The sequence below is a fragment of the Ostrinia nubilalis genome, chromosome 8, assembly GCF_963855985.1.
Source record: "Ostrinia nubilalis chromosome 8, ilOstNubi1.1, whole genome shotgun sequence".
NCBI lineage: Eukaryota > Metazoa > Arthropoda > Insecta > Lepidoptera > Crambidae > Ostrinia > Ostrinia nubilalis.
The window spans coordinates 10672058-10690842 of NC_087095.1; the positions used below are offsets into that span (position 1 = coordinate 10672058).

General features: G+C 36.1%; 1 protein-coding gene across 2 annotated transcripts in view; it reads left to right on the forward strand.

Moving 5' to 3' along the window:
• The window catches only part of LOC135073945 (acetylcholine receptor subunit alpha-like), a 50014-nt gene extending 32240 nt beyond the window's left edge, over positions 1-17774 (forward strand). For both annotated transcript variants that reach the window (XM_063968206.1, XM_063968207.1), the window contains exons 5-10: positions 5373-5541; positions 6687-6823; positions 9877-10023; positions 14722-14916; positions 16268-16487; positions 17546-17774. In XM_063968206.1, coding sequence (XP_063824276.1) covers positions 5373-5541; positions 6687-6823; positions 9877-10023; positions 14722-14916; positions 16268-16487; positions 17546-17740 — 1063 coding nt within the window. In that variant the 3' untranslated portion in view covers positions 17741-17774. The remainder of the gene's footprint in view (positions 1-5372; positions 5542-6686; positions 6824-9876; positions 10024-14721; positions 14917-16267; positions 16488-17545) is intronic.
• The last annotated feature ends 1011 nt before the right edge of the window (positions 17775-18785 follow it).

The window sequence follows — 18785 nt, forward strand, 5'->3', positions numbered from 1 at the left end:
AATGTGTTTCCTCTGCCCCACCCACATCCGCTCCTTGCGGTTCCCTTAGATACCTTTCGGAGACGAGCGGCTTTTTACAGCGGCTCTAATTTAGTCAATATTGAACGGTGTAGCTCCGGGATGTTGTTGCCTCTTCAAACGCTTAACGGTTAACTAACTAACGCTCCGTGCTCTGTTGGTCTTTTTGACTAGCTTGAACCTTGGTAAAATGTAAATTTTAACTGAGCTTTCCATGCGTTTACACTGTTATGTGCCTACTAAATAAATCTATAGAACTTTAAGTCACAATTCAATTAGCCTGTGATGGAATTAGAATTGAATGGTTTCAAGTCATTACGTTCAACAGTTTTTAACTGTACACAAGTAAAGATAAAATGATCAATTTTAAAGTGCGAGTAGTTTAATGTAGTATCCTCAGATTTATTATTTGTAGATAGAGTCAGATGCGTTACCTATCTACGTCATAGTCAAACAAAGCAAATTAAAACAAAGTGTTTCTTTCATCGATCTCCTTACAATGATAGTGGACTACTTAGGTACATTATTTCAAGTAAGTCCCTTCAGCGCAGACACCAGAGAAAATATTGTTGGTATTTACTTTCACTTAGTGCGACGCGCTCGGAAAATAAACACGAATGGCTTTCGTTATTAGTGGCCACACATTTTTCACGGCGCTCCGCCGGACTAATGAAACGATGCGACTTGAGGACACTTTTAAAAACGATCCACTTAATTAATAGGATCTCATTTTGCGTGCTCGTAAGCATACAGCCTCTGCCTCGAGTAATTTTGTTAGTGTGGGTTTCAGTGTTGACATAAAATAGTGGTTTAACTTGATTGCTATACCGTCTGATGTTGTTAGATGAGTGCTTGAAATAATAAAGTGGATAGGGCTGCAAAAACATTACCGATTAAAGTTCCATTATTACCGATGTCGTTGCAAATTGGAGCCTCCCTAAAAAGTAACCTTTATGTTTTATTCAAATGAGAATAGAGAGGGTACCTCAGCGCCTGTCCCAACACTTAAGGACGGTTATCGAGGCTCTCGAAGTCACAAGTGTCATTATTAACCCGGCATCACTTTTACGACATGTATCCGCTTACGTTCACTAAAGCCCCGCTTAAAACGTTCGCTGTACGTTTATCGCAGGTTACAGATTCGCCCCCCGGCGGAGAAGTTTCGCTTAGCCGGGCAAACTGCCACGCACTGTTAGTTTATGTTTCGAATGTTGCGAGTTGTATTTGCATCCGCTCACCTCTGTTTGCTCTTTTCAATAGCAAGGCTAAAACGAGGCTACATTTTACATACCTCAATGTTCTGAAAATATGGTTGCTATTTTAATTTAAAAGAGGTTTAACTCGTTGCGGTTGTAGCCTTGCGGGATAGCTATATCTAGAGATATTGAAAACGTATGCTTTTATTTCATTGGCTTTTCCTAATTGAATTCTATAATTTGTATACTGTGAGTTTGCCTGTATTTGATTATAAATTATGATTTGGCAAATACCTTAGATAGGTACATTTAAATAACGATGTCTTGAGATACTGAAATCCATCATACAATTTAGATAAATTGTAAGGCAATTTGAATTAAAGACGGAAATATTATCTTCCTTAATAAACACAAATTGGAATTCCCTCGGATACCTACATAAATTTACATTTGATTATCCATGACAATCGGCTAATTTGAAATTCATATGCTATCTTCGTATTGAAGGACTGGCAAATTAGTTTCATTAGGTTTATTATGTGCTCCATGAGCCGGGAAGCTGCTGAGAACTTATACCTATGTTGGTACCTGTTCTGGTATCTGTTCTAATATCAAAAGCCACCTTAAGCACGTGTTTAGTAAACCAGTAGATATTTTATGTGAACTATTCTCACTATCATGAAATGTTTCATTGTGAATAAAACTAAATTTATATTTGGCGCAGTTACCAAAAACGCAGTACCCATATGTTACCCAAATAATATGTAGGAAATAGTAACTGTAACAGTTGATATTAGTCAAATAAATATCAACCAGAGCTCAAATAAATTTTTGAGCTCTACTAGTGTAGCAGCATATTACTGTATTAACTTAATGGAAATATTTATCATTTCTAGAACATAAAATCTATTTCAAACAAGAACTGGATTATATTGCTCCGTTCGCTTTAACTTTGCTTGAATGTGATTTGTTGGTGTCAATCTGAAAATTTATCTCGTTATCCGCTAAAAATAACTATGGCGTCGCCCACGTTTTATTGCATTACCTTGTTACTCCGTCAGCCAGCAATTATTTTTCCTTACTACAAACTTACTTAGTAGGTATCTATAAAACGGCGCGGTTCGTACTTTAAAGATATTCTGTAAAATCTACTTTTAAAGCGTCTCCGCTCTGCGACGGCGAAGCTTTTTACGCAATCACTTGCGACGACGTAATTCTACCCTTGTCACCATTTCTGTAAGGCTGAAAATCTAATGACAAGATGCTATCTAACCAACTGACTCTCATTCAACTCCTTTGATTGTAACTGTAAAAATATTGTGACTTTCCCATTTTAAGATATTTTAAGTAACATTTACTTTTAACTGGTTCGACAAAAAGTGTTTTGATTTTCAGTCTTTTTAACAAGTACCTACTAGAAGATTTTAATGATCGTTTAGCATTTATTTTAACATTTTACAACGCTCCTGGCTATCTTTATTTTTTTTACATATCGTAAATACACTTGAGAAAATCCAGTCGAATATAAAAAAATAAAGGCGATAATACAAGTAACTTACTATCTTACTTTCTAAGGCCCAGTTTTTTGATTCTTGGTTAAAATAACTAATTGTTAAATTTTGCTACTAATGGTTAAATATTAACAAAATGTAAACAAATAGTTAAAAAATGTACTAAAAGTCAAGCTAACCATTGTTCGAAAAACATTTTTTTCTGATATTTAACCACTTGTCATTTGACATCTGTCAAATTTGACCATTGGTTATTTTAACTTCGAATCAAAAAACCGGGCCTAAACCATAAAGAGTTGTATGCTTCTTGTGCCCATTAAAGGCTGTTAGCGTAATATACAGGGTGTTTGGCGCATCGTGTGCCAAAATGATTTGGCGGATAGAATGGGTCATTTCCTATATTTTCAGCCCCCATAACACGTTCCATGCCAGGCGGCTACTTTTATATGAATTTTTTTAGTAATTTCACCAAAATACCCGAATCGCATCATTTAATTTCGATTTAAAAAAAAACTACTAGGCGTAGCCTCAAAGTAAATATTTTGTTTTGACGTGCATTGGTGTAGGGTTGCATCAAATCTAAATTTACTGGCAAATATCATCTAGTTTTTTTTTATTTCAGCTTTGAAGTTTTCCGAAAAGTTAAAAATGGACTGAACATTTAAGTATACATGGCTATAAAAAAATAAATAAAAGAGATAGCGATCTTCGGATTTTATCAAAACTTCTCTAGTCTATCCCCATTCAAACGGTATACTAATCTTATTTAAATAATAACAATAACTTCACAAATTCCTTAAATTAGTGCATTGACTCTACTCGGACTGATTTGCGAAATTTGTGTTTATAGCCCCTTTTTGTGTGAATAGCACGTTATTAAACACCTAACAGGTAAAAATTATATATCTTATGCAATGTAAAAACGTTTTCCCTATCGTTTTTCAATGTGGATTTCTTGAATTTAAAGACGAAAATAATTATTTTGATCGTTTATTAATTATTACAAATTTAGTTCAAAATGACCGCCTCGGCAACGTATACACTCACACGACATCTTCTTCTAATTTCGACTGTTGTCGTATGCAGCCACATTTCTCTTTTTATTACTACAAAGGCGTTTTTTATTCATTGTTGTAGTTCTTCTATTGTTTGAATCCGTTACGTCCACCAGTTCTTTAGCTCGTCCCCAGACGTAAAAATCTAACGGAATTAGGTCTGGGGAATGTGCAGGCCACTGTATAGGGCCATCTCTTCTAATCCACGAGTAGAAAACGTCTTTGTAGTAATAAAAAGAGAAATGTGGCTGCATACGACAATAGTCAAAATTAGAAGAAGATGTCGTGAGTGTATACGTTGCCGAGGCGGTCATTTTGAACTAAATTTGTAATAATTAATAAACGATCAAAATAATTATTTTCGTCTTTAAATTCAAGAAATCCACATTGAAAAACGATAGGGAAAAGGTTTTTACATTGCATAAGATAAATAATTTTTACCTGTTAGGTGTTTAATAACGTGCTATTCACACAAAAAGGGGCTATAAACACAAATTTCGCAAATTAGTCCGAGTAGAGTCAATGCACTAATTTAAGGAATTTGTGAAGTTATTGTTATTATTTAAATAAGATTAGTATACCGTTTGAATGGGGATAGACTAGAGAAGTTTTGATAAAATCCGAAGATCGCTATCTCTTTTATTTATTTTTTTATAGCCATGTAAACTTAAATGTTCAGTCCATTTTTAACTTTTCGGAAAACTTCAAAGCTGAATTAAAAAAAAACTAGATGATATTTGCCAGTAAATTTAGATTTGATGCAACCCTACACCAATGCACGTCAAAACAAAATATTTACTTTGAGGCTACGCCTAGTAGTTTTTTTTTAAATCGAAATTAAATGATGCGATTTGGGTATTTTGGTGAAATTACTAAAAAAATTAATATAAAAGTAGCCGCCTGGCATGGAACGTGTTATGGGGGCTGAAAATATAGGAAATGACCCATTCTATCTGCCAAATCATTTTGGCACACGATGCGCCAAACACCCTGTATTTCAAGCCCGAAACAATATAGCCGTATTAAAAACACTCACTTGGCTAATCGCCAATTCCATACAAAGCGTGATTATCCTCACATATGCGCTAAAACTATTGAACGCATGGCCGTAGCTTTTTCCGAGTATTATGAATTATGAAAATTGCCATTGAAAATGCAGAAAGGTTTTGTGTTACGAGACTACTCGCAATACGTAAAAGTTACAGCGATTGAGACTGACTTTACGGTCTATTTGATCGATACACAATAAAAATGCAAATATGTTTTATGGAGCACTCAACCAAATTACTTTACCTTCAATTTAGTGGGAGCGCTATTCATACGTAAACGGTTTCATTCTGTAAACAGGTTTTCTTTGTTATAAATTTGATATTGAATTGATGGCTTGCTAAAAGTTATAAGACAAAGTGGCAGACTTTATTTTTTGTATGGGTGAGGAATAAATGAATGGGGGGTAACACAAAAAAAAACTTTTTTTCACGTACGATGAAATACTGCGAAAGTTGTTACCTGTTCGCTGACACATGTTGCGTAACTTATTCTAAACATGTAACAGTTGCGAGTTTGCTTATTTACGTGTAGTTTGTTTGCAGGAACGAGAAGTTCTACACGTGCTGCGACGAGCCCTACCTGGACATCACCTTCAACATCACCATGCGGAGAAAAACCCTGTTCTATACCGTCAATATCATCATCCCCTGTATGGGGATATCATTCCTCACAGTCCTCACATTTTATTTGCCTTCAGACAGCGGGGAAAAGGTACCATTTATATAGCAACAATTTTTCAAAGATTATTTTTCAGTGCTGGTTTTCACTTTCAGAAAGTTTTCAGTGGAGTTACAACGCATTTAAGTTAGTTGTTTCTTGAGAAATACTCGTATTGAACTAATATTACAACAGAAGCTTGAGAATTAGTATGTAACTCACGAATTATTAATTTATTCAGGATCTACATGTTCAATTGTTCATCTTTAAGTCCTGTTTAATTGAATTGAGTCTCCTAACCCGGGGAGCATAGTTACAGTTCTGTGGCTTCCCGAAACTAACCTTGCCTGAATATATGATCGCGCTCTATTAGATCTCGGTTTGAGTTTCGAAGTGTTTGATTTAACGTCTTCACGCTACGAAACGTGAAATAATAGAAGTAATAGTTCGCAGAATACGTTACCGTTAAATCTACTGTAATTGAATTCATGATAAAGCACTCTTGCGTAAAGTTCACGTTTTGTTAAACTTCTAAAATAAGCAGTATGTAACAACCAAGATTGAATAGGTCTACTGAATGTTATCACGATCCAGAGCCATCTCAATGGCTTATACGTATCATTAATTTCGTTTAGCGGCACAACGAATGGCGAAAATAAAGTAGATAGGCGACTCGAGAGTGGCGAAGTAACGCTGCAGTAATGACATCGTTTTATGCTCTTGAAAAATTACTTCAACATTATTGGATTAACTTTACCGCACTTTGAATACAAAATTACTTGGTACCTTCGGCGACGACCGATCAATAGAAGAAGAGAACCTGAAAGAAGTTGTTTTCATAACGTAGGTAGTTTAGTAAACAAATGTTAAGTGGTTCTACGTTGGTGTTGATCAATCGCTATAGGTATCTAGAAATAGAAAATTGTGAACTAATCGTCACAATCTGCAGGAATGGGAATCTACATATTGTAAAATGTATTTACCTTGGAGTACTTTTTGAGTTTTCAAAGTGAAAAACTAAGTTTTATAGGGCGAATACACTAACTTTTATTAGCTGTATTGTATAATCAAAATCAAAACAATTCTTCTTTGGAGGTTTGATTGTATTCATCTACCCAAACGATGGTCTTCTTTACCTATTGATTGATTTTTAAGATTATTATGTGAAAAGAATAATGAACAACCCATTTTCCCCACAGGTAACACTATCAATATCAATATTGATTAGTCTCCACGTGTTCTTCCTGCTAGTTGTTGAAATCATCCCTCCGACTTCACTGGTTGTGCCCCTCCTGGGAAAATACCTTATATTCGCTATGATCCTCGTTTCAATCAGGTAAGTCCTCCTTTATTACGTTTACCTTCGTGTAGCAATATACAATATTGTAAAACTTTTCTTGAAATCAATATTCAGTCTGTGTAAATAACAACTGAAACCCGAAGTCGTTTTTGGTAGTTGTTTTTATTACTCTTAGGCTGAGTTGCATCACCTTATTTTAACTCTAATAACCATAACCGGTATTTTTAAACGGTTTCATTTCTATGGCATGATAGACTTTTAACGTTTGTTAAAGTTATAGTAAGATGGTGCCACTCAGCCTTAGTTCTTTAAGTTTTTCCAACTATGTACTTTTAAAACATGCATAAACATAATATTATTCATAATTTAATATAACTTGTGCATTATGTTGGTTAACATAGAAAATGACTTAGTACAAACGAGAAAGGCAAAACAAGCACGTATTAATCGGTAATTAATATTTAATCCTTTAGGCTTGACAATGCAAAATATTCGTGTTTGCATTCATGAGATTGTATTCAATATGCGGTATTATTGGTCGGCAGCGCAGCGAGATGCGGTCGATTGCCGTGGATAGGTATTTCTGTAGCTATCCCATCTACTGGATATTTTTAACCGCTGCATAATTTACTTTGTGACACATATTCCCTACGTGGTTAGGGAAATAGTGTAAAATATTTGCCTTCTGTGGCTTGTTCCGGAATGCTCGGCATTACATCGAGCCGTCATTTGCATTGCGTTGTGATTGTTTATGTCGATTGTACTTCTCTTAAGCATAACTAACATATATTTTAACTGAGAGATAAAATATGAGCCACACTATCAAAGGCTAGCTTGTCATCTGAAAGAGCTTTCATCTATGTAGCGCTAAAGTAACAAAATTGCACGCTGAATAACGATAACCTAGATACGAATATCCTTGACCTACAAAGTGTTTATCATACAAACACTGGTCAGGGGTACGACGGTTACTGATACTGGCTTATGATGCAGGAATGATTAGAGTAAATGACATTGTTCAGTGATGACATAGTCTTTACCTAGTTAATTTAATAAATATGTAGGTACTTCATATAACATGATGTCTTCGTAGAGCATAAAAATCTACGTCGAGTCAATATTTTTTCTCCTTCGTATTTTTACCTAAGAAGGCAGATTCTTTGTAACAAAAAGCTTGTTTCTCCATTTTCTTGCTTCTTAGATAAATGAAAAAAATCATAGATAAGCCTCTTATCTACCCTCGTATTTTTATGAAAAATATCACGAAAGCTAATGCGTGGTGTGTCATCTACGAGTGCCTACCGAGGCTTTATAGGTATAATTAATTTCTATGTCATATTTCTATTTTACTCTGCAAAGATGCGGTTAATATTTCATTTTATTGTGTGTAGGAAGAAAATAGAAACGTGAGAAATCTAATCACTCACTAAGTAAGTAATTGCTCAGTAAGATTAATGGAATACGTGTACTATGGCACACTCGCGAAACTGAAATTCAGGGTAAAGGAGCCTCATTAAATACTCAAAATAGACAAGAACAATGATATTTGGTTACGTTTATTTGATATGGAACGTATTCTACGCAAGAGTTGACATTGGCGTAATTGTATTAGTATACCTACGTATCATTCACACGAGCAAATAAATACGTCCATTCCTAATGCCTTCATGTGAGAGTCGGCCGCTTAAAGCGTGGCGACGTAGATGACTTGATCCTCCCGTCATAATGTGAGCGATTAATCAATGTTTCACTCATTTTCACTTAAAACTGTTATTAAATGTGCACAAATATCGTACTGTCTGTATCTAAATACGATTAAAATGGTGTATTTGTGATCATAAAAAGTATTAAATAAAATATGTTATTAATTAATGTACCATACTATTGTTAATACATGAAAGAAAATATTAAAATCACCATAGTTATTACTTATACAAGTGTAAAATTCCAGCCTGAATCCCACCTTATAAATAAAAGTAATTATTTAAATATGCCTCAGTTGGTTCGTTCACAAGCTGCGGCATTACCATATAAATTAAAAGCCAGTTTTCTAAACAAGATATTTGATTGCTTACTCTAAGCTCAAAGAAAATTTTGGAACGATTTTGTTCCATAGCCGTATAAAAACATGCAATTAAAATACTTGAATCATTGTCTGCACAAAGTTTAAACCTTTTGTTTTAGCTTTCATTATCTGCAGAATAAATAATAAAACACCCATTAGCATCACAAAGATACTTTCAATTTGTTTTTAGCTAACAAACGAATAATTTATATTGAATGAAGCGGTTTGGCCTGACTGATCAATCAACGCGCGGCAATTTGTGACATATGTTTATTGTTATTGATTTTACGCCTACAATACTGAAAAGGGTGTATCCAAGCCGCAGAGAAAAGCTAATGAAATATAAATGCGAGTATTAAACTTTCCACCAAAGCTTTTCATTTCAATGTTCTGAGAATCACGAATAAACTGAAACTTTCTAGATTTCGTAAAAAGAATAAATGTAATCATGCAATTACGAACGGTACGTAAGGAAGAAGCAAAATTAGGTAATGTTTTCGCATTTGTTTGGGTAGGCATTAGCACAAACGTATAATCCCGAAGAAGGTAAACAGTCCTGAAACTGCTTATTCAGGACGCAGCGCAGCCGCCCTCGGCAATACTCGCGCCCGCCCTACGATAAAGCTCACCCAATAAATCTTGATTAATTACTATCTACCCCCACTCCGTGTGTATTAAAACTATTACCCACTCGAAATGACTCGCTTGTCTTGTTACGTCATGAAGATGTTTGTTTGGTTTGGAAACTAATGAGGAACTTGTTCAATGTCTGTAAATAAATATGGGATTGAAAGTTAACATACTAACGTAACATTTGATTTCAAACTTTATTGTTACATTTGAATTAATTTCGTCAGTGTTTATGTTTACTTTAGTTTAGTTTCAATATTTGAATTATCTAATTCAAATATTGAAATCTTTTCTTATTATAAAATAAGTTTAATCACATACAAAATATAAAAACGACACTACTATATTTTTGACTAGATTTACATAAATATTTAATGCATTTCAATTCCAACAGTATATGCGTGACGGTGGTGGTGTTAAACGTCCACTTTAGGTCACCGCAGACGCACAGGATGGCGCCGTGGGTCAAGAGGGTGTTCATTCATATCCTACCAAGGCTGCTGTTCATGAAACGACCGCAGTACAAATTCGACACGACGAGGTGAGCCAATCCACTTAGTAGGTACTACTAGGTAGGTAGATTTAGTTGGACTATGTTTCTTAGTACTAATATTTATTATGAGCTTAAGCTACAAGTAAATATGTACGTGCTATCTACATACAAAGCTTAAAATCACTTGCTAAAGTACCGGGACATATAATTGACATTTCGTGACATTGTAGTCTCGTAGCTACGAGCTACGAAAGTTGGCGTAAAACAAACGCCTTCGTCTAACTTGTTTATTGCTACGAGTACGAGCGTATGGGTAACGGAACTATCTAAGTACTTATCAACGTCAATCTATTCTACTAACTAGAGGTTTTAATGGGTAAAAAGACAAATTGAATGGTTTGTCTCGTGGCCAATTATACGTAATTGACACTGCGACATGACACCAAGTTCTTGCCCCCATCGGTTTACCGAAGTGAGATGAGCCGACTTTGGAATCTAAGCACGGATCAGTAACAAGTGTAAATTAATTATAAGTTGGTAAAGGATCGCGCACCGTTGAAGTTTGCGCATATTTCCCGCCGCGGATATTCCCGTAACTTTAATATTAATAAGCTCACAACTGCAAAGTACTTGTACAAGAATTAACCTCTAAATTAATACTTTTTTCTTCAGAAGTATTGGCTTTATCTCAACTTGTAATTGATTGATCTTGCTAAAGATCGAGAACAGTTGAACTTCTGTTTGTGATTATTACGTAGAGGCACTTTTGAGTTGTTAAGTAATCTTACGACTACCTACAAGGACAACTGCTGAAGAATAATATACAATTAATATGTAGATGACGTAAGTAATATATGGGTATTAACATAGCTGGGCACCGTTAATCAAATAGTTAACTTCGTTAATCGTTAAACCGTTAATAAAAAAATTAACTTCGTAAAACGTTAAAACGTTACATTTCCCAAGATTTAACGCAAGTTAACGTTAATCGTTAATCCGTTAACACATGATAATAAAACGAAACAAATAATTGTATGCAAGGTTCAAATAATTTCGAAAGCGTACCGCGCATGGAATTTATTCCTCTTTTATGTTTGCGCTACAAGCTTTCGAAATTATTTGAACCTTGCATAAGTACAAATATTTTTTTCGTTTTAGTACAACTGCATTTCAGAAACTGCTTGTTAGTAAAAAAGTTTAAAACACTTTTTAGTAGTATCTCAATCTCAGAGCCTTGGTTCAATTACAATACAATTTAGCACCAAAGTGCTCGAAAAGACAAATCCAGCAAACCCAAACTCGATAAGTTTCCACCGTTTCGTTTAGGAATTCCTATGGCCACCTCCTGACTCCATCATCAGGACCCTGGACATCATCTAGTACTAAAGTGCTCGAAAAGACAAATCCAACGAACCCAAATTCGATGCGATGCCGCCGTTTCATTTAGGAGTTTCTATGGCCACCTCATGACTCAATGGTACCATAACATTGCATTGTCATTGTACTTACATAAGTACACCAAATTTCAGCTCAATCGGTTCAGGAAAACTGGTCTTAAATTCAGTTGCAAGAGTTGTCCCACACATACAAACAAGTGTCGTTAGTGATCTGGTTACAAAAACTGTTGTTCTGGGTTCTGGAAGTTCTGGAAGCCCGAACGTACTTGTCAGAACGCGTTTTTCAGCGTGCCTGCTGTATCTTTTTGGTAAATAGTAGGTACTGGATTAACGATTAACGGACTTAGTATAATTTAACGGTAGTTAACGAGTCCGCTAACATTTTTTAAAGTTGACTTAAAAGTTAATCCGTTAATAGAAATGTTAACTTCGTTAATTAACGATTAACGAATTAACGAGTTAATGCCCAGCTATGGGTATTAATCACATCATCACGTATTTTTGTCACGTTAGTTGTAAAGGGGATTATGCGATCGTCTATGCGATCACTAGACACAATAGAAAATCAAATGACGGGCGTGCCTTCGGCGGGACGTGCTGTCGTCAATTTTAATTAGATGACGTGTCCTGTTTGATAGTAATCCACACAGAATATGATTGACAAATATTTATGTGAGTGTGCCTTATGAGAGTTCATTTGCAAAATTTAATTAACATAATATCAGGGTATGAATAAGCCATTTTAGCAACCGAGTCAGTTGTTTAATATTTGCAGCAATATTTATGCCGGATTAATTGCAATTTATTTTAATTAAATTTATGCTTTTCAATATTTTCATTCTGAGCTACCTATCAAATTAAATAAATATATATATAAATAAAAAATAGTCGTGTGTCAGGCCCAGAACAGACGGTGAAACGCAACTGTAACGAAACTGTAACTGCTAGTTACTTTTGAGTTGCATCTATGTTTCTGCCATAGCGTCCGTTGAGAGACCACACATGACGCGATCAGTTTGAAACTTACAGTTTCAGTTTCATTCATAAGAATCATCAGAAAGTTGCAGTTTCATTGCAGTAGCGTTTCACCGTCTGTTCTGGGCCTTAGAGTCATAACTTGTGCAGTTAATAAGGTTCGACTTACATACATTCTTAATATAACTGGAGTATAAATTTAACGTTTTATGCTAGTTATTTGTAACATAGTGTTTTCTTACAGCTATTATTAACAAGGACTCTTAACGCTGCGCTGTGGGTTTAATATTATTATATCACCTGCTGAACTAAGGAAAATAACAAGGAAAGATGCTAGAAAAATAAAAGTACCTACCAGTTTTTCTATTTGCTATCTGAGGATAGCCACTTGGTATCATAATTCACTTAACGAATGATGTCTATTAGCAAGGCAAGTGCTATAATGGCCGCTCGCTGTGGTTACCGAACATTACGTAAATGGATCAGAGGGGCGAATTACGGACTGTGCGACTCTACTGACGATAACCAGTACCTAGCCTGAAAATTGACAAAATTGGTTTACAATATGTATGAGACCATTATTGTACAGCGAATATGGTATGACGACCATTAACAACCCATTTTTCGCTTAAAAAAGGGAACCAAAGTAGTTTAGGGACGGCTTATCAAAGCTTAAAAGTGAATTTATTAGGATACTAGCGGCCGCCCGCGACTTCGTACGCGTGGATCCCGTTTTACCCCCTTCACTTATCTTATGCGGTTTAGATTTTTTCATACAAATGTTTTTTCCCGCTAACTCCCGTTCCCGTGGGAATTTTGCAATATCCTGTTGTAACTAAGATTTAAGTTTACTAAGGTACCTGCATGCCAAATTTCAAGCGTCTAACTTAAGCGGTTTAGATTTTTCATACAAAAGGATTTTCCCGCGAATTCCCGTTCCCGTGGGAATTTCGGGAATTCCTTGTTGTAAGTAAGCTTTAAGTTTACTAAGGTACCCACATACCAAATTTCAAGCGTCTAACTTAAGCGGTTTAGATTTTTCATACAAAAGGATTTTCCCGCTAATTACTGTTCCCGTGGGAATTCCTAAGTATACTATAACCTGCCCAGGAGTATGAAGAATAATTGTACCAAGTTTCGTTAAAATCCGTCGAGTAGTTTTTGTTTCTATAAGGAACATACAGACGGACAGACAGACAGACAGACAAAAATTTTACTGATTGCATTTTTGGCATCAGTATCGATCACTAATCACCCCCTGATAGTTATTTGAAAATATATTTCATGTACAGAATTGACCTCTCTACAGATTTATTATAAGTAGGTATAGATAAACCCACAAAATCTTCTTTTCAGAACAATATAGGTACACACTGTTTCTAAAACATGTTGTAGGTACTTATGTAAATACGAGTAAGGTGCTTGAGAATTTTTTAAATCTAGCACTAAGTTTCTGTGAAACGTGTTTAAGTGGTTAGTTTCACATTTATGTTTTGAAAAAAAAAACTATGATAAAGCACCCTCAGTTTATGTGTTAAGTAGCACTCCTCCATATTAGGTACTCCTTAAAGGAGTAGGTATGTAACTTTGCAATACACCTACTTGATGAACATTAGAGCTACTGTCGGGCACCACAAAGTTTTACTACTGACAAGAGTCAACAGAGTAGAACCAGCGCAATGTCAGTCGCACCCAGCAAATAGCCCACGGCTATTTGGGCATACCGTATTACGCCTTACTGGGTCAAATACACATCGTCTTACAGAATATAGTATGTAGCAGTCACACTTCCAAAGATTAATGTGATTAATTCATATCTGACACGGTTTACACACAGATTTTCGCAGACTTCTCAATTTATTGTATCGCAGGACTACGCTTTGTAACTTTCCTCCCCAAAGTTTTGAAGTTCAGTCCCCAAAGAAATTAATCAAATGTAAAATAGGAGGGTTCCCTAACTTCGACTAGTTACTGTCTTAATTATTTTATTACATTAGCGCTTGGGGAACTAACACGTTACTGTTTTAATTACTTTGTATAAAGTTAAGCTGTCTGCAATGCTATCGTGTGTATCGTATATTTTATGTACGAAATTAAGTTCTTGATGACTCAATTTTCTATTGTGATCAATGTACGAGTACCTACTTAGTATGAAAAGGTTATACATAAGACAGAAATAGAAAAATATTTAATCAATATCATCACACATACATTATAAAATACGCAATGAATGTTACTGAAAAGGTTCTATGGTGTCGCAGCACCTCAGTATTGCTACGACGCTGGTCTTCCGTCTTACTTAAAAAATCCATACAAAAAGAAATTGTCACTCCAACAGTTCTTCTTTCATTGTTCTTTTTCTTTGTCCTCACAGATCACGGTATACAGCGTGTGGCGTCGTGGTCCGATGCGGGGGCGCCGCGCGGCCGCTCTACCCGTACCGGTTAGCGGCAGCCGATGATGACTGCTGTGCGCCGGGTGCTTGGCCCCCGCCCGCAGCGCCGCCGCGCCCACTCACGCGCACTCCTAGCAAGGAAGACCTCACGCACACCACTTACCTCAACTCAGGGTATGACTTTATGACAATTTAGGCGGCGATCTCTTCCATAAGCTTGGTCTGTCAACGAAAGCCTCTCGAATGCTAAGCTCCAATCACTGCTACGTGATTAGGTGAATCAACTGGTCTAGAAGGCCACACGCTCACCTGTTTGTTCATCAGCTCATGGAGCTCAGGTCGGAAAACTTCCTTCAGCAGTTATAACAAAGCATATTTAAGAATGAACGCATGTGAGCTTATGTAAATAATGTAAATTTCAGGACACCATGTTTAAGAATAAGTACGGACAGCCAAATTATGATACTCCAGTGGTTTATTCCGTCTAGATAGTCGGTTTTCCTGGTCTACAAAGTGGAGCTTTCTCTATTAAATCATATTTCTTTGTAAAACCTACAAGAACCTATTTACACATGTAACGAAATTGTGCAGAGACATGTCTTGTCGTCTCTACATTTTGCTTATACGCGAGTCGTGGTGAGTGAGTTATGACGGTAACAGGCGACATGAATATTTGAATAGAGTGCAGATGCCTTGCCGCACTGTTATTAAATTGTCAGTTATGGTAACGTTTCTATGAATGCCTAATGTGACAAGTTTATGAAGCGTTTATTAATTAGGACTCGAGGAATTGATGTACTTGACAGTTGTGCATAGGTACTGTGCTGCAACAATTTATGTTATAATATTTTTTATTTATTTTCTAGCTTTGCTATTGATGGCGCAGTACGTCATTAAAACTGCTCGTACTGCACAGGTTTTGGCTATAAAGCATGACACATGCGTACACAATCTCTATTGTAAGCTTTTAAATGCAGGAATGCGAGAATGTCACAATTTATATCGCTATTTTCTAAATACTACACTATCGATCAACTTACGCTATGAAAAAGATCGATTCGCTCACGATGCGCTTCACTTTCCTTTGCCTACTTACTTGTCTTAAGTTTTATAGCCGACTACTTGCCTGATAGATAACGGTTCTCTATAAAATTGTATTGTCGTTAGGCAAGTACTTTTTGTTATTTTGTAAAACAGTAGGTAGGCATGAGTAATAACTTAATTATTAGTATCGAAGTATTTGCATAAAATCTGCGTCGTAGTAGTGCGCGTATTTAAGGTATTTGAACAACTGGACTAGATTTTGTTTTGATTTTGGTCTTAACAAAAAATGGTTTAAAAGCAGGACTCTTCGTAAATGTTAAATGAAAAAACATCCCGCTCTCACCTTAGTAACTGTTTCCTGTACAGTAGTCAGATAAGCTAGCGCAAATCCTCAAACAGGGTTGGTTTTCTAAAAGGTAGCCTATTTTCAGTACCTAATTCAAACGTTTCACGTTCTTAATTGAGTTGTATTTCACAGCAGTATGGGGGAAAGCAACCGCTTTGGCGGCAGTTGTGTAGTGCACGGGTCCACCGAAGGCGGCGGGGCTGGGCTCGCGGGGGCCGACGAGGAGACTCTCAGTCCCGTGCCCGACCCCCCGCCAGGGTTCAGCCACTCAGCCTGCCCGCCAGAAGTCCACAAGACTTGCTTCTGCGTCAGGTTCATCGCGGAACACACGAGAATGCTCGAAGATTCCACTAAGGTCAGTGTTTAAAAATACAGTTACGTCAAATCCTGAAAATAGTGTGAAATATTACTATAGTACGATAGTCGCTCACTGGCGACATATGCAATGAAATTAAGATATTTTACAATTGCAATGTGAACTGTAAAACTCTTTTACGAAAGACATTTTAAATTATTTATCTTTATTTAAGACTGTCTAGTAAGTTATAGTTGAGCAAATGTTAAAACCATTACTCGACGTAAGAGCATGTTGGCTGTCTGGCGTATATTTATTTATCCGTTCTTATTTACTCGCAGACACGGCATAAATGTTTAATTCTGTGGCCAACTGTTTTGCGGCACGTCGGATCTGCCGAGATGTGGCAAAATATTTATTTTTATAATTCCTATTGTTGGGAGATGAATTTTAAAATGCGTAGGCTTAAAAGTACGAATTGAAATAACGGACAGAACAACTTATTAATTGTAGGTGTTAATCCATTTTACCCTGAATAAATAAACCGACCATGACAGAAAATACAACGCATTTTAAAATGTGTACCTACAATTAACCGCAGTAGATTCATTTACATTAATTCAATTTCATTGTTGGAATTATCGTATCATTTATTCATAGTACACAATGAGTGCAGTATCCTCTGCCATAATGTGATAGCTGTTGTAAATGTTGTAATGGCAGAAATAAAACACATTGCTGCTCAAGAGCTTTGTATCGTAAACAGTAAATAGCCATAACGGGAAAGTAGAAAATAACGAGCGACAATAACAGTTACCATTACACTCCGGGCAGGCAGAAGGCAGTTTTTATACTCTTGACTTCACATCTCTCGTTGCTATCTTAATTTAATTATACTCACTGAAAACTTTTAGGGATGATCTCTAATCTGATTTTGAAAGAAGCAGTAGAAACGAAAGAGCAGGGTTATTTGTTAGAGATAGAAATGAAATAGTTTATTCAGTAAATATGCCCTTTCCAGAGCACTTATACGAATTCTTGTGGGTAAAGATTAGGTCCTAACTTTCCAATCTGGTGGTGACACCCAAACTCATACTATTAATTTGCGATCTTAACAGGTAAAAGAAGATTGGAAATACGTTGCAATGGTGCTCGACAGATTATTCCTATGGATATTCACGCTGGCCGTGCTAGTGGGTACGGCCGGCATCATCCTGCAGGCGCCCACGCTCTACGACGACCGGGTGCCCATAGACAAGCACTTCAACCAGTACGCCACCTCGTCTCTGGTGCGATGTCCGCCGCCCGCGTAATACCATACTCAAAACCCGACGATGTACCGATTGCGATCTTTTGCAGTTTCAATAATTTTGTCGTGAAATAAAAAAAAACATTGTCAATTACATAAATAAATAAAAATATGAACAGTTAATTTAACAACGCTAATGCCAATAACGTCAGGAATTCACTTCCCAAAATGCTTTGCGTTCATGGAAACACGGAGGAATGCCTTTCGTGTATCAACACGGAATACGGCTCCTTGAAATACATTTACCGGCGATATCTCGATACCGAGTCGACATAAATGCATGAATTAATTTCCTGCGTCGGAAGCGTGCGGCACTCCTGCGGTTAAGCCAGAGATCACACTCGGCACATCCTCGAGGCAACTACATACTCATAATGGTATTACAGCAATTGCAACGGTTACCTGCAGATATAACTGATTATTTGATGTAACATTGAATTGTTAAGTGAAACATAAAATGCATTTTTAAGTTTGCTGATATTTTAATAGAAATATATTTGAATTGTTAATAGATATAGAAGCTATTTATTAATTCTGAGGATATCAAAATATGTATTTTATAATGATGTTCATGTATTTTGTAGTCAGAAAAAATGAAGGTGACCGTCGCATGTCATATGACCCAACGCACACCCGTCCCGCCCGGCACGTGTTCTATTCCACGACACGTACTATATTAATTATACTTACTCTAATCTAAGATTAAGAACTATTTCTCATATCTCTTCTTGTCTCTTGCACCAAATGTTAGTCTTAATATCATGCTAAACAAGTTTCACAAACATTCCCATTCTTATTCCCAAATTTCCTGTAACGTTCCTAACGACATTTCAACATCTAATTGTGACAATAAATCATAGCAATCGACATGATTTTCATCTTACGTTATTTTTGGTGAAAATTTTGTTTCCAATAATTGAAAACCTAGATCTTTTAATTCTGAATTGTAAAAGTTGACCAAAATTATTTTAATTTAAATAGTTTAAACGAGATCTCATTATTTATAGATTAAATAAGATTAATATACGTTATCTAGATGTTCTAGATTT